The sequence below is a fragment of the Scyliorhinus torazame genome, chromosome 6 (genome assembly GCF_047496885.1).
Source record: "Scyliorhinus torazame isolate Kashiwa2021f chromosome 6, sScyTor2.1, whole genome shotgun sequence".
In the NCBI taxonomy this organism is placed as follows: domain Eukaryota; kingdom Metazoa; phylum Chordata; class Chondrichthyes; order Carcharhiniformes; family Scyliorhinidae; genus Scyliorhinus; species Scyliorhinus torazame.
Window position 1 is genome coordinate 267,386,175 of NC_092712.1, and position 21,409 is coordinate 267,407,583.

The 21,409-nt window shown below is 45.5% G+C and overlaps 1 protein-coding gene across 2 annotated transcripts in view; it reads left to right on the plus strand.

The window, feature by feature from the left end:
- The window catches only part of cap2 (cyclase associated actin cytoskeleton regulatory protein 2), a 354,457-nt gene extending 338,352 nt beyond the window's left edge, over positions 1-16,105 (plus strand). For both annotated transcript variants that reach the window (XM_072509676.1, XM_072509677.1), the window contains exons 10-13: positions 6,086-6,209; positions 6,357-6,439; positions 8,567-8,707; positions 14,795-16,105. In XM_072509676.1, coding sequence (XP_072365777.1) covers positions 6,086-6,209; positions 6,357-6,439; positions 8,567-8,707; positions 14,795-14,878 — 432 coding nt within the window. In that variant the 3' untranslated portion in view covers positions 14,879-16,105. The remainder of the gene's footprint in view (positions 1-6,085; positions 6,210-6,356; positions 6,440-8,566; positions 8,708-14,794) is intronic.
- The last annotated feature ends 5,304 nt before the right edge of the window (positions 16,106-21,409 follow it).

Sequence of the window (21,409 nt, forward strand, 5' to 3'; positions counted from 1 at the left end):
GCCTTTCCTCATAAGATCTTCCCTCCTTACCAGGCAACATTCTGGTAAATCTCCTCTGCATCCTTTCCAATGCTTCCACATCCTTCCAATAATGCGGCGACCAGAATTGCACGCAATACTCCAAATGCGGCCGCACCAGAGTTTTGTACAGCTGCAACATGACCTCATGGCTCCAAAACTCAATCCCTCCACCAATAAAAGCTAACACACCGTACGCCTTCTTAACAACCCTCTCAACCTGGGTGGCAACTTTCAGGGATCTATGTACATGGACACCGAGATCTCTCTGCTCATCCACACTGCCAAGAATCTTACCATTAGCCCAGTACTCTGTCTTCCTGTTATTCCTTCCAAAATGAATTACCTCACACTTTTCTGCATTAAACTCCATTTGCCACCTCTCAGCCCAGCGCTGCAGCTTATCTATGTCCCCCTGTAACTTGTAACAACATCCTTCCGCACTGTCCACAACTCCACCGACTTTAGTGTCATCTGCAAATTTACTCTCCCATCCTTCTACGCCCTCCTCCAGGTCATTTATAAAAATGACAAACAGCAGTGGCCCCAAAACAGATCCTTGTGGTACACCACTAGTAACTGGACTCCAGTCTGAACATTTCCCATCAACCACCACCCTTTAGTCTTCTTCCAGCTAGCCAATTTATGATCCAAACTGCTAAATCACCCTGAATCTCATGCCTCTGTATTTTCTGCAGTAGCCTACCGTGGGGAACCTTATCAAACACTTTACTGAAATCCTTATACACCACATCAACTGCTTTACCCTCATCCACCTGTTTGGTCACCTTCTCAAAGAACTCAATAAGGTTTGTGAGGCATGACCTACCCTTCACAAAACCATGTTGACTATCTAATCAAATAATTCCTTTCCAGATGATTATACATCCTATCTCTTATAAACCTTTCCAAGATTTTGCCCACAACGAAGTAAGGCTCACTGGTCTATAGTTACCGGGGTTGTCTCTACTCCCCTTCTTGAACAAGGGGACAACATTTGCTATCCTCCAGTCTTCTGGCACTATTCCTGCAGACAAAGATGACTTAAAGATCAAAGCCAAAGGCTCAGCAATCTCCTCCCTAGCTTCCCAGAGAATCCTAGGATAAATCCCATTCGGCCCAGGGGACTTATCTATTTTCACACTTTCCAGAATTGCTAACACCTCCTCCTTATGAACCTCAAGCCCTTCTAGTCTAGTAACCTGAATCTCAATATTCACCTCAACAACATTGTCTTTTTCCTGTGTGAATACTGATGAAAAATACTGATGAAAAGTACTTCCCACTACTGTCCTTGACTGGCCCTACTCTTACCCTAGTCATTCTTTTATTCCTGATGTATCTATAGAAAGCTTTAGGGTTATCCTTGATCCTACCTGCCAAAGACTTCTCATGTCCCCTCCTGGCTCTTCTTAGCTCTCTCGTTAGGTCCTTCCTAGCTAACTTGTAACTCTCGAGCGCCCGAACTGAACCTTCATGTCTCATCTTTACATAAGCCTCCTTCTTCCTCTTGACAAGTGTTTTGACTGCTTTAGTAAACCACGGGTCCCTTGCTCGACCACTCCCTCCCTGCCTGACAGGTGCATACTTATCAAGGACACGCAGTAGCTGTTCCTTGAACAAGCTCCACATTTCCATTGTGCCCATCCCCTTCAGTTTTCCTCTCCATCCGATGCATCCTAAGTCTTGCCTCATCACATCATAATTGCCTTTCCCCCAGATATAACTCTTGCCCTGCAGTATATACCTATCTTTTTCCATCACTAAAGTAAACGTAATCGAATTGTGGTCACTATCACCAAAGTGCTCACCTACCTCCAAATCTAACACCTGTCCTGGTTCATTACCCAGTACCAAATCCAATGTGGCCTCGCCTCTCGTTGGCCTATCTACATACTGTGTCAGGAAACCCTCCTGCACACATTGGACAAAAACGGACCCATGTAAAGTACTCGAACTATAGCGTTTCCAGTCAATATGTGGAAAGTTAAAGTCCCCCATAACAACTACCCTGTTGCTTTCGCTCCTATCCAGAATCATCTTTGCAATCCTTTCCTCTACATCTCTGGAACTTTTAGGAGGCCTATAGAAAACCACTAACAGGGTGACATCTCCTTTACTGTTTCTAACCTCAGCCAATACTACCTCAGTAGACGAGTCCTCATCAAACGTCCTTTCTGCCACCGTAATACTGTCCTTGACTAACAATGCCACCTCTCCCCCTCTTTTACCACCTTCCCTGAGCTTACTGAAATATCTAAACCCCGGTACATGCAACAACCATTCCTGTCCCTGCTCTATCCATTACTCTGAAATGGCCACAACATCGAAGTCCCAGGTACCAACCCACACCGCAGGTTCACCCACCTTATTCCAGATGCTCCTGGCATTGAAGAAGACACACTTTAAACCACCTTCCTGCCTGCCGGTACACTCCTGCAACTTTGAAACCTTACTCATGACCTCACTACTCTCAACCTCCTCTATACTGGAGCTACAATTCAGGTTCCCAAGCCCCTGCTGAACTAGTTTAAACCCTCCCGAAGAGCATTAGCAAATTTCCCCCCCAGGATATTGGTACCCCTCTGGTCTAGGTGTAGGCCATCCCATTTGTAGGGGTCCAACCGACCCCAGAATGAGCCCCAATTATCCAGAAATCTGAAACCCTGCCTCCTGCACCTCCCTGTAGCCACGTGGTTAACTCCTCTCTCTCCCTATTCCTCATCTTGCTCGCACGTGGCACGGGTAACAACCCAGAGATAATAACTCTGTTTGTCCTAGATCTAAGTTTCCACCCTAGCTCCCTGAATTCCTGCCTTACATCCCTATCCCTTTTCCTCCCTATGTCGTTGGTACCTATGTGGAGCACGACTTGGGGCTGCCCCCCCTCCCCCTTAAGGATCCCGAAAACACGATCCGAGACATCACGTACCCTGGCACCTGGGAGGCAACACACCAACCGCGAGTCTCTCTCGTTCCCACAGAATCTCCTTTCTATCCCCCTAACTATGGAGTCTCCAATGACTAATGCTCTACTCCTCTCCCCCCTTCCCTTCTGAGCAACAGGGACAGACTCTGTGCCAGAGACCTGTACCCCATGGCTTACCTCTGGTAAGTTGTTCCCCCCCAACAGTATCCAAAGCGGTATACTTGTTACAAAGGGGAACGACCACAGGGGATCCCTGTACTGACTGCTTCCTCCCAGCCCCTCCCACCGTCACCCATCTATCTTTATTCTTCGGAGTAACTACATCCCTGAAGCTTCTATCTATGACCACCTCTGCCTCCCGAATGATCCGAAGTTCATCCAGCTCCAACTCCAGTTCCCTAACGCGGTTTCTGAGGAGCTGGAGATGGGTGCACTTCCCACAGATGAAATCAGCAGGAACACTGACGGCGTCCCTCACCTCAAACATTCTGCAGGAGGAACATTGCACTACCTTCCCTGCCATCCCCTCTAGATAAAAAAAGAAAAAGAAAGAAAGAGCTTACCTGTTATTCACTCCCCTTCTTAGCAAGCACTCACTCAGCAACCTCTGTGCTCCGCACGATAACACCTGAGGGAAAATAAAAGAAAATCTACTTACCAGTCACCAGCCAATCCCTTACCTGCAGGCTGTGACGTCACGTTTCAACTTCTACCTGCCCTCGAGCCTTCCTCTTGATCTTTACAGCGGTTGGGTTTTTTTGGTTAGAGGAGGGGGTAGGAGGGAAACACTGAAGAAGTGTTTCAGGTTTAAGTGTCACTTGACAACAGCTCCTCCACAAACCACCTTCAAGTTAGGGTGACCACAACGGACGTATGCACATTTCCCTGCAACAGCCAATCAGCAGCTCCGCTCTACTGCCCTCTGCTGGATGCTTGTCTTCACTTGAACAGCTAGGGTCTCTTGCACAGGTACACCTTCAAATTAGGGTGACCACAATGGATGTATGCAAATTTCCCCCACAACAGCCAATCAGCAGCTCTGCTCTACTGCCCTCTGCTGGATGCTTGTCTTCACTTGAACAGCTAGGGTTTCTTGCACAGGTACACCTTCAAGTTAGGGTGACCACAACAGACGTATGCAAATTTCCCCCGCAACAGCCAATCAGCAGCTCCGCTCTACTGCCTTCTGCTGGAAAGGCATGGGTTGATTTGAGATAGTCAGCATGGCTTTGTCAGAGGGAGGTCATGCCTAATAAATTTGATAGATATTTTTGATAAGTGACCGAGTGTGTGGATGAAGGAAGTGCAGCTGATGTAGTTTATATGGATTTAAGCAAAGCCTTTGACGAGGTCAAATTGAGAAGGTTGAAGCACATGGAATTCAAGGAAACTTGGTTATATGGATCCGAAACTCACATAGTAATAGGACACAAAGTGTAGTGGTAGACGGCTGTTTGTGCAGCTGGAGGTCAGTGTCCAGCGATGTACCACAGGGATCAGTGATCGGTCCCTTATTGTTTGTTATATATATATATATATGATATAAATGAGAACGTGGGGGGAATGATAAGTAAGTTTGCAGCCAACACCAAGATTGGTAGAGTGGTTAACAGTGAAGAAGAGGGTCGTAGGTTACAGGAAGATATAGATGGGTTGGTCAGATGGGCAAAGCAGTGGCAGATGGTATTTAACCCTGATAAGCGTGAGGTGATGCACTTTGGAAGAAGAAACTGGACAATGGAGTATGTAATGAATGGGAGGACACTAGGAAGCTCAGAGGAACAGATGGATCATGGGGTACTTGTTCGTTCATAGATCCCAGAAGGCGGCAGAGCAGGTAAATAGGGTAGTTAAGAAGACATGTGGGGCGGAATTCTCTCCCCCCCCCCCCCCCCACACCGGGTGGGAGAATCGCCAGGGCGCCGCGCGAGTCCCGCCACGCCGCCCCGGCACCCGCACGCGTTTCTCCCACCCACTGCCCAAACCGGCGCAGCGAGAATCACGGCTGCCCGCTGGAGAATCGCCGCTCGCCGTTTGTAACGGGCAAACGGCGATTCGCCGGCCCGGGTGGGCAGTATAATCAAAGATTCCTCCCACCCGGCTTACTCACTTTTCCAACTTCTTCCATCAGGCAGGAGATACAGAAATCTGAGAACACGCACGAACAGACTCAAAAACAGCTTCTTCCCCACTGTCTCCAGACTCCCAAATGACCCTCTTATGGACTGACATCATTAACACTACACCCTGTATGCTTCATCCGATGCCAGTGCTTATGTAGTTACATTGTATATGTTGTGTTGCCCTATTATGTATTTTCTTTTATTCCCTTTTCTTCTCATGTACTTAATGATCTGTTGAGCTGCTCGCAGAAAAATACTTTTCACTGTACCTCGGTACACGTGACAATAAACAAATCCAATCCAATCCAATCAGTCGTAGCATAGAATATAAGAGCAAGGAGGTTATGTTGGAGCTCAACAGAACGTTGGTTAGGCCACAGCTGGAGTATTGTGTTCAGTTCTGGTCACCTCACTATAGGAAGGAGGTGATTGCACTGGAGGGGGTACAGAGGAGGTTCACCAGGATGTGGCCTGGGATGTAGCATCTGAGGTGTAAGGAGAGACTGGATAGGCTTGGATTGGTTTCTTTAGAGCAGAGAAGGCTGAGAGGGGATATGTTTGAAGTGTATAAGATTATGAGGGGTTTGGACAGGGTAAGTAGGAAGCAGCTGTTCCCCTTGGTTGAGGGGTCAATCACAAGGGGGCATAGCTTTAGGGTGAGAGGCAGGAGATTCAGAGGGGATTTGAGGGAAAAGAAATTCACTCAGAGGTTGGTGAGAATCTGGGATGCATTGCCAGAGAAGGTAGTGGAGGCTGGAAACCTCAGAGCCTTTAAAAAGCACTTGAAAGACCATCACATTCAAAGATATAGGACAAGTGCTGGTAAATGGGATTAGCACAAGATGAGGGGTAGTTATTGTCGGTGCAGACTCGATGGGCCGAAAGCCTTTTCTGCGCTGTACAACTCGATGACTCTATGGTTGCTTATGGACCCAAAAAATAGATCATAATCACATTTTGAGGGGTTTGTTTATATTTGAATTTGTAGGTAACTGCTTTGTTACATTTATTCTAGGAATACCAGGAGAATAATAACGACCTTGTCATTTCTGAGACTGAACTGAAGCATGTTGCCTATGTCTATAAGTGCAACAACTCCACGCTGAAAATCCAAGGCAAAGTCAATTCCATTACAGTCGGTACGTGTGTGGGTTAAGTAGCTGATGGTAATAACTCATCCTGCGTACCATAGGGGCAACCGCTGTGTTATCCTCAATTGTCCAGTTCCGTTGCTTTTTGTTTGCATCATTCTGGCTGGTCCCTAAGTATATTTTACTCTGTTTCAGATTCTTGTAAAAAGCTTGGCCTTGTGTTCGACAACGTGGTGGGAATAGTTGAAATCATCAATTCCAGAGATGTGCAAGTTCAGGTAACGTCAGCAGAAACATCAGCAAGTACCCAGTATGTAACAGTATTAAATTATCTAAATTATAAAACTTGTACAAATTTATTCCCATTTTGTGCAAGTTTGTAGGGTAATAAATGAATAAATAATCTACATCATTATTAACCATAGATTTGAGTCAATGCATCCATTTTGTCCATTATTGGAATTAAAAGTAAAATTTAATCATGAATAGTAATATTGTAGTTATTGGTCCCTGGTTAATCCAATCTGTGGGGTCAATTTTTTTTTAAAAACTAGCAGAAACTACCTGGTCATTCTCTCATTTTTTACTTGCATTCACAGTTCAGACCCCTTTATAGATCAGGATTACAATAGTGACCAGTTTATCAAAGCTATTTGCCAATAAATATTGTTCTTTGAAAATAGTTTCAGGTTTGCAGCAGTGGCCCACATTTTGAAGTTGATTGTTAATAAATAGCTTCAAAACTTTAGGTTTTAGCGGCCTTGTTCCCATTTTAATGCTGATGCAAATCTGCTAATAATATTCATTCGGTGGTTTTCTTCATTATACAGTGAGTCACCCATGCATTTGGTCCTGCTACTTTGCTTGTGTCATTGGGGGAGGGAGGAAATCTGCTGAAATAGAGGTGGATTCTCTATAAGGGGCTGTTTAGCACAGGGCTAAATCGCTGGCTTTGAAAGCAGACCAAGGCAGGCCAGCAGCACGGTTCAATTCCCGTACCAGCCTCCCCGAACAGGCGCCGGAATGTGGCGACTAGGGGCTTTTCGCAGTAACTTCATTGAAGCCTACTTGTGACAATAAGTAATTTTCATTTCATTTCATTTCTATCCATAGAACTTATTCAGTATATATATATTCATATAAGAGGGTCTTTTGAACTTTCCAGGGTAGCAGTTGGAAGAGGACAACCAAGGAATTAAATACTAAAAATTGAATTTACTACGCTGCATTTTATGGGTGTGGGGGTGGACTACTCACCGTCGTCTCCCCTGCCAGCCAATCTGATAGGCAAGCAGCTCTCGCAGTCCCAGAGCTCAATAGTGGGCACTGCTGGGTCTCCAGGGACGAGCAGGAAGAAGAGCGATGGCTGCCAGGGACAGGTAAGTCCCCGGCCTTTGGGGCAGGGACGGATCTGAAATCTTGGGGTCAGCTTTGGAGGGCAGGCAACATAGTATGGGCACAGTGGTTAACACTGCTGCTTCACAGCACAGGGACCCAGGTTCGATTCCGACCTTGGGTGACTGTCTGCTGGGGTTTGTGCATTCTCCCTGTGTCTGCTCTGGTTTCCTCCCACAGTCCAAAAATGCAGAAGTTAGGTGGATTGGCCATGCTAATTTGCCCCTTAGTGACCAGAAGGATAGGTGGGGTTATGAGGGGGTGGGGGAGGGCATGGTGACAGGCATGGTGCAATACCATTAATCTTGGAAACTCATACAACGGGCATTACAAGGTACCATTTCTACTGCTAGGTTGACATGAGAGTTTTCAATGTAATATACATCTCAAGTACTGAATTTAACATATAATACATAAGCAGTTTAATAAAAGGCAGCGGTTAATTCCTTCATGTTCGCTATAAAATGAGCTTTAACCTTGCTGCAATCTACAGCATGCAACCCACTATAGGTCAGCATCAAACAAACTCTAAAGAGATAACGTTACATGTTTGTGCTGCTGTTACAGAGCATTCCTCAATAAGAGTGCCAGTCAGGAACTTGAGCATGGGAAATCAGGTGACTGATAGTGATTCAATTTGCATTCTTTCAGAGCCTAGGAAAATCATTCAGGTTGCAAATCAAACATGTTACCCCATTCCCAAATCCATGTGATGGGAACATAAATTAGCACTCGAGAATAAACAGTGCTCGAATGGAATAAGTGTCTCACTGCAGCAGTGTCTGTTATTCTGAAAGGAATTTTCCAGTGCCTGGAGTTAATGTCATTCACCTTGCACAAACATCTCAAAGTTCGGCATTTGTAATCTCTACCGTATAGTAGTTTCTCTTTTTGAAGTATGTTAAATTTATTGTAGAATCTTCTGCCGTCCCTCTTTATCAGCCGCAGCATCTTTTAAAAGTTGTCACTGTTTAGCTGGAAGACAAACTATTTTGTGTATTGCTTTCCAGGTCATGGGCAAAGTACCGACTATATCTATCAATAAGACAGAGGGATGTCACATATACCTCAGTGAAGAGTCTTTAGGATGTGAGATTATCAGTGCCAAGTCTTCTGAAATGAATGTCCTAATTCCTCAGGATGATGATTATGTAAGTTTACACAGCCTTAAACATTTGCTCCTTTTCTTCTACATCTTTCGGAGGTGGATGTGATTACAAATGGTTCAAATTGGACTCCCTTGGGGTAAATCGTAGGTTTCTGCCCTCCTGGTGCAGAATGGCATTGGAAGCATCCATCCGAGTTCCCGATACGCAAAGCTCTGCACAGAGAGCTGAAGACAAACGCTTGTTCCTTTCTTTTCTTAAAAACTTTTGGGGGAGCACGTCCTACGCATGTGCAGTCGTAATGTCAGAGTGTCAGCAGCCTGCATTAAAACAAACAAGTGGGCAGCATGGTGGTGCAGTGGGTTAGCACTGCAGCCTCACGGCGCTGAGGTCCCAGGTTAGATCCCGGCTCTGGGTCACTGTCTGTGTGGAGTTTGCACATTCTCCCTGTATTTGCGTGGGTTTCACCCCCACAACCCAAAGATGTGCAGGGTAGGTGGATTGGACACGCTAAATTGCCCCTTAATTGGAAAAATGAATTGGGTACTTTAAATTTAAAGAAAAAATATATATATATTTTAAAAAAACAAGTTGGCTTGACACAGATTAACAATAGAGTTCAAGTTACCCACTTTAGGTCCGTGCAGTCCTTAACCAGTTGCAAGTTCTTGTATCTAGTCTAGTCTAGCTATCATTTATTAAATGTTCCCTCTGTAAAACATGCGTGTGACAATTCAGATATGTAATCAGGATAATTCAATGCATGAAATTCTGAACTTTCGATGAGTTCAGAGACTGTGGAGAATTGATTCTGATATTTAGTATTTAAGGACACATTTTGGTTTAAAAAATTGATACAACAGTATGTTGAATAAAATATTTTAACAAATATTTCATTACTCAGTGTGGGACTCAAAACCATGATCCTGGGATTAAAAGTCCCATTATCTACCAACTGAGATACCAAGGAACTCTTTGCAAAATGCCTTAACCAGGGGTGGAATTTAATGCTCTCCCCCTGAGGCGTGTTTGGAGGCAGAGAGGCATTTAATCAGGACACTGCCCTGATTAAGGCTGGGGCAGAAAGGTTCATGGACGGCCTTCCCACTCTGCAAACAATGTCCATTTAAGGGCCTCATTGGGCAGGTGCCACATGTGAAGCCTGAAAAGCAAACCCTATGAGAGTTGTTTGTGAGCTCCTGGGGTGAGGATCCCTCACTCAAAGGCACTCAATGGCTGATTGAGGAACCCAGCATCGGGAGTGGGTGGCTCGCTGAGAGCCAGAGCCTGTACTTGCTGCCAACCCCCTGCCCTTGACTCCATTCTCACCCTCATTCAACTGTGGCCTGGGTTCTTCAGCAATCCTAGGCCTTTGGCGGATGCATTGCTGGCAGCTACCACCGTTTTCCCAGTGGCACTGCCTGAAATGCACAGCTGCCAACCTCTGAATGGCAAGCAACGCTCGGGAGCAGGGAGAATGTGCACCCCTGTGTCCTTGATCCTGGGGAAGTCCTTTGTTGGCACACAATTTAGCAGGCCTTCTCCAAAGGTGGTGATGCAGGACTTATGGCAGCTCTCCATCTGACGGGTGAGATCCCCATTGCTTCCATTAAATACCACCTTGGTCTACTCCAAGTGACCCCACTTAATTGGCAGCACTCATGTAATATCTCATTGGGAATGAAATCTCGTCACAAATTGAGAACTGGGATGAATAATCAGGCCACAAGGGGTGACATTTTATAATTGTTGCTGGCAAATTATGTTTTTTTTTACATTATTTGCTGCTATGAAATTAGTGCTGATTGCACATATTCCAAACACCTGATGCCGAATGGAAAGGCGTCAGGAACAGTTGTGCATGCGCTGGCAGCCGCACTGTTGGTTGAGTGCACATGCACAACTGTTCCTGCTGGTTTCTATTCAGTGACAAGAGTTAGTGTTCCCGAAAAGGCTATAATGCTTATGCAGCTAAAAGCCTGAAGCAGCACCAATACTAATGGAATGTTGGCCTTTATCTCAATGGGACTGTGTAGTAAAGGGAATGAAGTTATACTTCTGCTGTAAATAACTTTGGTATGACCTTATTTGGAATACTGCACTCAGGTTTGGGCGTTGGACCTCAGGGAGAATATATTGGTCTTGGAATGAGTGAAGTGCATATTCACCAGAATGATGCTAAGTTTTCAAGAGTTAAATTATTAGGAGACGTTGTAAAAACTTAGCTTGTATTCACTTGAGTATAGAAAATTGTGTTGTGATCTGATCAAGGTGTTTGAAATGTTAAAAGGGTTCGATAGATTAGAGAGAAAGAAATTACTTTTACTGTTGGGGAATCAAGAACAAAGAGACATAGAATTGGATTTTCACCAACGAGCAAGAAACACCAGTCAGACAATTTCCCAACTCAGCAAACTCGTGTTCTTTAAAACGGCCTCTGCCTGCCCTTTTTTGTTCAGGAGAAGCTGGGACAGGATGGAGTCGGGGCCAAGGCCTCCAGAGTCAGTTTGGAGACAGGCTTGTTAGAAGGCCTGTCCAGGTTCTCTGGGACTTCAACTCTGACATTTTAAAGGCTCACCCCACACATACCTTCACCACCTCTCCACCTCCCCAACCACTCCCCATGGCACCTCTATGCTCTTTCCATGATCCTGCTGCGTCTTCCATGCCCATTCACCCAATATGCACCATAGAACTAATGAGTCATAAAATAGCAATGGCAAGTCTTGAAATGCACTTAAAAAACACCCATTCAGAAATCTACTTTGAAAACAACTGCTGCTTTTATAACCCGATAAAAGTGCCAGACAAAGCCATTATAGTATCAATAACAGAACCTTTACCTCAGTTCACACCTCTTAATCTTATCCAAATAAACATATTGGGCGCGATTCTCTGACCCCCCACCGGGTCGGAGAATCGCCGGGGGCTGGCGTGAATCCCGTCCCCGCCGTGTCGCGAATTCTCCGCCACCGGAGATTCGGTGGGCCGAATGTCCCGCGATGGGCCGAAGTCCCGCCGCTGTCAACCCTCTCCCGCTGGCGTGGATTAAACCACCTATCTTACCGGCGGGAGCAGGCGGCGCGGGCGGGCTCCGGGGTCCTGAGGGGGGGCGCGGGGCGATCTGGCCCCAGGGGGGTGCCCCCACGGTGGCCTGGCCCGCGATCGGACCCACCGATCCGCGGGCGGGCCTGTGCCATGGGGGCACTCTTTTCCTTCCGCCTTCGCCATGGTCTCCACTATGGCAGAGGCGGAAGAGACCCCCTCCACTGCGCATGAATGGGGATGCCGTGAGCGGCCGCTGACGCTCCCGCGTATGCGCCGCCCGGCAAAGTCATTTCCGCGCCAGCTGGTGGGGCGCCAAAGGCCTTTCCCGCCAGCCGGTGGGGCGGAAATCACTCCGGCGCGGGCCTAGCCCCTCAAGGTGAGGGTTCAGCCCCTCAAGATGTGGAGAATTCCGTACCTTTGGGGCGGCGCGATGCCAGACTGATTCGCGCCGTTTTTGGTGCCGGTCAGCGGACATCGCGCTGATTACGGAGAATCCCGCCCATTGAAAGGAAAACATCAAAGAAAAAAATATATTATGATAACCTCATAACTATGTCATTCAAAGCAAACACTCCACTTCGGCCTGTGTAAATAGACCCCATTCTGAGCTAATGCATTAATGAGTCTTAGAGCTCAGCCCAGCATTAATAATTTTAGAGCTCAGCCAAGCATTCATAATAAAGCCAACTGGAGCAACAGATGACTGGCCATCTTTTCCTGTTGATCAATTTCACAGATGGCTTCATTATGTATGATTGCCTGAGATCCTGAACCCATAATCTTAATTCACCTGAGGAAGGAGCAGTGCTCTGAAAGCTAGTGTTTGAAACAAACATGTTGGACTTTAACCTTATGTTGTAAGACTTCTTACTGTGCTCACCCCAGTCCAACGCCGGCATCTTCACATCATAATCTTAAAATTAGAGCTAGGCCACTCAGGAATGAAAACGGGAAGTGCTTCTCACAAAAAGAACAATATTAATTTGGAATTCTCTTCCCAAAAGGCAATAGATGCTAGCTCAGTTGGTGCTTTCAAGGCTGAGATTGCTATATTTTGGGTAGATAAGGCTGTCAATGGATAGGGGGCTAAGACTGGTATAGAATTAAGGAACAGGTCATCCATGATCAAATTGAATGGGTAAGTGTTGAGTTTCTCTTTTTTTTAAAAGCTGCTGAAGTTGTCAGTTTAACATAAAAGTAATGATATGGGGATTATTCCCACCTTAACCCCAGCCCTCACCATTATTTAAATTGATGCAGAACGGCTGGGGAATAAGCAGCAAATAGCATTAGTATTTTTGATAAAGTACTTGTAAAGAAGTATTGGTGAAGAAAAGGTCATCGCTAATCTGCAAAAAAATTATTTTAAAGGCATTAATTCCTTTCTTGACAGATATTGAACATTATGGGGGAGTATTTATGAATGAGTACTTCCAAAACTAGACACTTGCAATATGGATACATTTTGCGAATTTGGGCACAGAGTTTGGTTGCATCCCATCGGATTTTCTGCCCATTAAATATTAATGGATAGAAAATCCACATTCACCTGTGCCCTCAGATTCCTCTTGTACCTTCCTGGAAAACAAAACTCTATGCTATGCTAGGAGCAAAATACCAGTCTGTTTTTCTTTCAAAGACTGACCAATGTTCCTTTATAGTTTTCTACCATATTAACTTGTGGCTTGGGTAAGGATTATAAAGGTCAAAATTATGATTGGATATGCTTTGGGGACTCTTATGCAGCTCCCTTCCTTCCTATTTTCAAATGGATGTCATCCTGTTTAAAATAAATGGATAGCATTCACACATAAACAGCAGAGAAAGATAGAAGCACTTTAAGCATTGATAAGATAGCTACAAGGTAACCTTTACCCTGTGCCACAAGAGTCCAAATACTGGCCCAGCTAATCTGAAAGTGAAGCTCAGAAAACTCAGTCCTATTTCCACTTTATTTTTTAAATTCATTTTTTACCAAGTTGCTGTACCATTTGGTTACAAAGAGAGGAAAATAAAGGTTTTTGGCACAATCGAGAGTAGGCTGGCAAGCACACACTCTGGAGGTCAGTCCTGTTTGGAATTTGTGGAATTGGAGATTTAAAAGGTTACGGGCGGGATTCTCCGAGCCCCGCGCCGGGCCGGAGAATCGCCGCAACCGCGCCACGCCGCCGGCACGTGATTCTCTGAATAGCGGAGAATCGGCGCCATTTGCGTTGGCGCGGCACTGGTCGCGGGCTGCTGTCCGCGGCCGGGCCGCCGATTCTCCGGCCTTGATGGGCCAAGCGGCCGTGCAGAAACGGCAGAGTCTCACTGGTGCCATCCACACCTGCTCGCAGCCGGCGGGATCTCTGCGCGCAGGGTCAGGGGGCGGCCTGTGGGGGAGAGGGGGGGCTCCTTCACCGGGGGGGCCCTCCGATGTGGTCTGGCCCGCGATCGGGGCCCACCAATCGGCAGGCCGGCCTCTCCAGCCCCAGTCCTATTTTGTTACGCGGCCGGCCCCTGAACCCCCGAGCCATGTTGCGTCGGGACCGGCACGTTGAGGAAGTCCCGCACACATGCGCGGGTTGCCGTGGGCACGGGAGGGGAGGCTGGAGCGGCGTGAACCGCTCCAGCGCCGTGCTGGCCCCCGGTAGTGCCCGTGCCCATTTTGCGCCGCCGTGAAACGCAACGGCGTTCCCAACGGCGCGGACACTCTTCCTCCATTTCGGAGAATCCCGCCCTACCTCTTTGGTGGAAAATCCCACAGCAGACCACCAAGATCTGGAGATAAACTATATGGGAACACAACTTTAAACATTGAATGCGCTCCACCAGTGAGGCCCACCAAGGTAAAAAGCTTGGATAAATTGGATATATAGTTGAAAAGGAGATATCTGCAGGGCTTTGAAGAGCAGGGACTGATTGGATAGCTCTTTGAAGGAGCTAACACAGAAGCAACGGTCTAATGGACTTCTGTGATTCTCTGCTCCCTCCTTTTGCTGCTGAGAATTATTAATAATCTGTTGTCATTTTAGATGATAGCTAGACAATATTATTTCAAGTATTAAACCATATTCACTAACAGGTGTTTTGTTTCCCTTGTAGAAAGAGTATGCAGTCCCTGAACAGTTCAAGACTACATGGAATGGTTCAAAGCTGTTTACTGAAGCAGCAGAGAATGTTGGCTAATTGCCAAAGTTGCAAGTTCTGTAATTCATGTTATATTTCAGAGTTATAGTTCACCATAATGCAGTTTTACACTTTCCATAGCATATAATACCACAGTAGTCAGACACCTTGCAGTAGTTGCATTACAAGTAGGAGTGCAATGATTGACGGTCTTGCTGATGCTCTCTGTTTTAGCAACTGTGGGTTACAACGCTTGTACATATTTTGAGTGTAATTGACATCTTTGTACTTTTTGAGTTTTGTACGACAAGATCTCACTTGGTTCTTTCATCAGTTTAGATAGCCCAGGATTTCAGTTCATTCAAAATTAATCATTGCACCTGCTGGTTAAAATCAATTTTATATTTGTGCATCTCACCAGTGTCCTTTTCTGGTCTTTTTTTTAAATTGCCATTTATGTTTATCCCAAGGACAACAATCTCTAATACACAGTTGCTGTGAAACAGTTTCAGTTAATGTTCCATGCACCCTTGTGTTGCTGATAAATTGTTCCATTGTTGCATTATGCCTTGTCACGTTATCTTGGTCAGGATGGATGTTGCCCTTTCAGAGAAAATCTGGCCCACAAATTGTGGTTTCATCAGCCAATTTTTCCCCCCAATGCCTTTATTAATGCACTTTCGTTTTTCTTAATTTTGTTTTATGCATTAATTTGCCCATCAATATTGGATCTAAATTTGTAAATGGGGAGGGGCTTCATTTCCAAAATAAGCTAACACTTGTCTTTTCATAAGGTGTTGGCATAATGTGATGTAGGAACAAGCAGAGATGGGAACCACTTCCATAAAAGTAGTTTTTAATCCCTTCCCTTTCTCCAAGCTTTTATTAAAATGGCTAACCATTTCAAAGTAATCAAGAGCATAGATCAAAGGCTCAGATCTGCAGATCCATATTGTCCAGTGTCTTGTAAATGCGGCAATTAGATCCTGGCAGAGACATTACAATGTAATGGCTTGCATAAACCTCATGTTATTCAGGTACCAAGATGTCCTTACACACTGCACCGGCAAGATTAACGTAGACTTATGCTGTTCTAAGTTTCAAAGTTTGTCCTTGACGATATCTTAGTGTAGAAAATGGATAGTTTGTTGCAATGTAGTATTGCAGTTGTTTCTGTTAATGAACCTATTTTTGAGGGATTAGTTACTGTAATTTGTAATATCACTAGACAATTTGAAGACTACTGTCATGTGTCACAAATAAAAATTAAACTGTTGCAAACCATAATGATCAGTATGATGCTTTATCATTCCAAGTTTGGAGATTAAAGTGGACATTACTAATAAATCAAACTAAGTTCCATGCCTCACCAAATGCTTTTTATGTTTTCGCAACATGGTTGCTGCTCCAGACTAATATTTTTTTGAAGGAAATAATAGATTTATTGCCTGTAGGTTCTACAAGACACAAGACAATTAGATTGTGAATCTTAAATAAAAATAGAAAATGCTGCAAAATACATAATAGGCCATGCAGTATCAAGGGAGAGAGAAACCGAGTTAGCATTTCAGGTGGTATATTCATCAGAACTAGATGAAATTCATATTATCAGTTTATGAATCCTAATATTATATATATTTTTTAAATTTAGTGTACCCAATTAATTTTTTCCAATTAAGGGGCAATTTAGTGTGGCCAATCCACCTAATTTACACATTTTTGGGTTGTGGGGGCGAAACCCACGCAAACACGGGGAGAATGTGCAAACTTCACATGGACAGTGACCCAGAACCGGGATCAAACCTGGGACCTCAGCGCTGTGAGGCAGCAATATTAACAACTGCGCCACCGTGCTGCCCCCCTGAATTCTAATATTACATTTAAGCTTCTCCGGGGAGCTCCTTCAATAACTTCTAGGTGTGTAAGTACATTGTTTGGCATGGTACTTAACCCTTTCACGACCTCATGATGTGCCAAAGTGCTTTTGAAGTGTAGTCAATATTATCCTGCAGGAGACATGAAAGCCAGTTTGAACACAGCAAGCTCCCACAGATAACAAAGTGGCAATGATTGGTTAATCAGTTTTAGTAATGCGTTGCTTTTTTTCAAGGGGAGTTAGAATGGATTTTTGATGGTTCCATGAGCATTTCAAAGAATTATTATGGAGCTCATGAGTTCTGCCCATAATGGGTACTGAAAGAGTGCTTCAAAAAGTCTCGGCAGACCTCTGGACTTTACATCAATGAAAAGATGAAAGCACAGTGTCCAGTTGACAGATTACAGTCAGATTCTCAATACTGTTGAATGCAGAATCCACTTCAGATATGGTGCTAGCACCTACCATGTCATGACCTAATGCCACCTCCACAGCCTCTGTGCCTGCTTCCGCTCCCTCAGTGTTCGGCTCCTGCACTTATCGACTCTTAATTGGCCAGGTGCTGGAAGATCACGTGCAGCTGGTTGATCCGATTCAAGTGGTGGGTCCTGCTGCCTCGCCACAAAATTCAAACTGTGGTTTCACCTAGAAGACGATTCCTGAATTTTACAATTGAATTTGAATAGGGTTTTGTTTATTCAAAGAGAGTTACTGCATTACAATAATGAGAAACACTGCGTACAAGGTGACACCATACATCTGGATTGGCGGTTAATATTTTACCTAACATCAATCCGAATGTCTAAAGTGGGGTTAAGATATTGGTGCCTGTTAGGGTCCACAATTAAGCACTACCCTCCAACCAAAAGCCTTACAGGTGGTTGTAAATGTTAGCCACAGACGAATTGTGAGTACTTAAGTGCTTAATTCAGAAAGTAAAGTAGAAAGCGGATCACTTTGAAGGATCATAGGTTGATTTCTTCACACTCAAAATGGAGAATTGTAAGAACATATTCTGGTATACATTGTGACAATGATGGGGTTTATAAGATTGTTATGTTTTTGGATTGTGTCTTTAATTTATAGCAAAATGAAAGAAGTCAGGTGATTTGTGCCAATGTCTGCATGGCAACCGGCCAGGCAGGGGCAGCATGGTGGCACAGTCGTTAGCACTGCTGCCTCACGAAGCCAAGAACCCTGGTTTGATCCCGGCCCCGGGTCACCGTCCGTGTGGAGTTTGCACATCCCTCCCCCCCCCCCGTGTTTGCGTGGATCTCACCCCCGTAATCCAAAGATATGCAGGGTAGATGAATCGGCCACGCTAAAATTGCCCCTTAATTGAAAATAAATTGGGAACTCTAAATTTATAAGAAAGAAAAGACAACCAGCCTGCTTGAAGGGGTTGGTAAAGATTAAAGGAAGGCCCGGATTGTTTTGCTGGGAAGGTGTTCATTTGGAGATTATGGCTTGCAGCACCTGTGTTTAGAGTGGTTAGACTGCTCCAAAGTCCAAGGAAGGTTTAGAATGTCAGGTTGTAAACAGTTATCCTTTAAACTGTCCATTAGTTTCTAAGACAAAAAGAGAGTTGGGATCTCAAGGATAGCTAATCCGCATTTCCATCTGAATACAGGGCCTATCTGATTCATGTTGCCATGGAGATTGGTTTTGAGAGGAAAAGAGTTCCTAAGATATCCCTGAAAACACACAGATACAGTCTGATTGCAAGAATTCGGGGGAGAGGGAGCAGGTCGAGGCCAATACTGATGGGAGTTTACGCTGTGATTGGAAAGAACAAATTTGTGAGGATTTGAAATGAAGCTGGAAGATTCACCTGGCCTGTGCTAGGACGCTACCTTGGATTCAGAGGGCACGATCGACCTGAATTACAACAAAGTCCCGTGTCGAGTGCGTTTAGCCAGGTATTTCCAGGCGCTCTGGGGCCTCAGTGGGGAAGCCCCAATGAGGCCACACTTCATCCCGTTTCCTGCACTGAGGAGCACCGCTCGCTAGAACTCCTCAGTGCAGGAGATCCAGGTTCAAATCCCGCCACTGCAGATGGTGAAATTTGAATTGAATTAAAAGTCTAATGATAACCATGAAACCATTGTCGATTGTTGTAAAAACCCATCTGGTTCACTAAGAAGAAAATCTGCCTTTCTTATCTGGTTTTGCCTACATGTGACTCCAGACCCACAGCAATATGGTGGACTCTTAACTGACCCCTCAACGGCAATTAAGAATGGGAAATAAATGCTGTGCCAGCCTGCCATGTCCATGCCCCATGAATGAATTTTTTTAAAACTCGTCTACCACACCCTGAAAGAACCCACTCATCCACTCCCAAATCATGTGTACCCTGTGTACCACCTTAAACTGTGTCAAACCCATCCTCGCACACAAGGTCGAATTCACCCTGTGCAGCGCCTCACTCCACAACCTATTCCCCCCCCCCCCCCCAAAACTTGCACATCTTGGGGTTGTGGGGGTGAAACCTACATAGACACGGGGAGAATGAGCAAACTCCACACGGACAGTGACCCAGGGTCAGGATCGAACCCGGGTCCTCAGCGCCATTGGCAGCAGTGATGACCACTGCGCCACTGTGCCGCCTCCCCTTCCCCAAAGGTCTTCAGAATAAAAATTGGGAGCGTCTAGAATAGAAACCTGAACCTTGGCAGGATATTCATTTTCACCACTTGAACCCTACCCGCCAGCGTAAAGTGCAGTGTATCCCACCACCTAAAGTCCTCCTTTATCTCCTCCACCAACTTTGTTAAGTTTCACTTGTGCAATGTCGCCACTTCCCCCTCACCTGTATCCCCAGATACCTAAACATATCCCTGGCTCCCCTAAATGGCAACATCCCTAAATTAGCTTCCCAACCCACTTCATTCACCGGGACCTTTTCCCCATGTTCAACTTCTCACCGAAGAAAACTCCGAACCTCTCTAATCCTCCCCATACTCTCCAGCGGGTCTGACACATATAACAGCAGGTCGTCTGCGTGCAGTGACACCAGGTGCTCCCTACTCCCCCTCCTAATCCTCTGCCACTCTGCTGACCCCCTAAGGTCCATCGCCAAGTGCTCTATCACTAGTGCAAACAGCAGTGGCGACTGCAAACACCCCTGCCTCGTTCCCCCATGCCAGGCATTGTCAAACTCGGGGGCGCGGCCCGCGGGTGGGTCGCGAGCAGGTGTCGAGAGGTGTAACCATCTGGGATGGCCACTTACAAACGGAAACATGGCCATTTGCAATGAATCACGGGAAATATGGCCAATGCAGGATCCAGACGAACTCAGAGCTTAAGTATATATTGGCCACTAGATAACCAGACACTATCGAAACCCCCAGCCGATTTGCATTCTAATGGCCCATTTCCCCAGTACAAAAGGCGTTGACAGCCTTTGTACCCCACACCACACCGGCCCCGAACATGACCACACAACATGATACCCCTAGCGCGGACACCACACCACACATAGAAATACACACTGATACCCCCACATGGTGTGAAAACATTGTAAAATGGTATTCCCTCTCCTATTGTTGCTATCTTTTAATGGCTATAAATATGGCGATTAATAAGGTCGCCTTTCTTAATCTTAATTATGAATATGCTGTCAGAGTCGCCAGGTATCTCTTGATACTGCCACAAGGTTCAAACAAATACCGATCAAAGAGCCAATACACCAGTTAGTTAGTTCAAAGTCAATGGTACTTTATTTACACACAGTATGATTTACTCATGTACAATAACACTACAGGCTAAACCAGTGTTCTTCAAACTTTTTTTCCAGGGACCCATTTTTACCAACCGGCCAACCTTCGGGACCCAACCCCGCCGACCTTCGGGACCCAACCCGGCCGACCTTCACGACCCACACCGGCCGACCTTCGTGACCCACGCCGGCTGACCTTCGCGACCCACACCGGCCAACCTTCGCGACCCACCATTTTCTCTTACCTTGTTTGCTGCTGATAAAAATGGAGGAAATGGTTTTGGGTCCCTTTGGCCCTCGTACACGCTCCTCCAATGGAACCTGTCGGATGAAGGTGAAGCTTTCCGGTGCCGGAAAGTATGGAATCTCCATCTGTTCAAAGTTCTGCATTTTTTTCCGTAAAATATTACTAAATAAAACTACCCCGAACTTGTAAAAAAAAATTTGTTTTAATAAATAAAATAAATTTTTTTTAAATTACATGAATAAACCCCCCCCTCGAACTTGTAAAAAAAAAAGAATAAAATAAATGAAAAAAATTAAAATTAAATGAATAAAATAAATGAATAAAATGAATTTTAAAAACCCGAACTTGTAAAACAAAAAGCTGCGACCATTTAAAAAAATAGCAGCCGCACTGTGCATGCGCGCCTGATCATCGGCGCGCATGCACATAGTTTTGCGCAAGCGCGCCAATGATCGTATGCACAATGCGGCCGAATTTTTTTTACATGTTCGCGGCCATTTTAAAGGCCGCATGCAGCCGGCATTATTAAAAGCCGGCTGCTGCGCGGGGATTTGCGCAATCAGGTGCGCTGCGAAGGACGGCTCCGCGGCCCTCCCGATACCCCCCCCCCCCCCCCCCCCGAGTTTGAAGAACACTGGGCTAAACTGTACCTATCACTAACACCTATACTTAACTTCGGGTGCCCACTTAGGTCAGAGGAACAGTGGCCGTTGTTCGGATCTGAGGCTGTTGGGTTCGAAGAGGTAG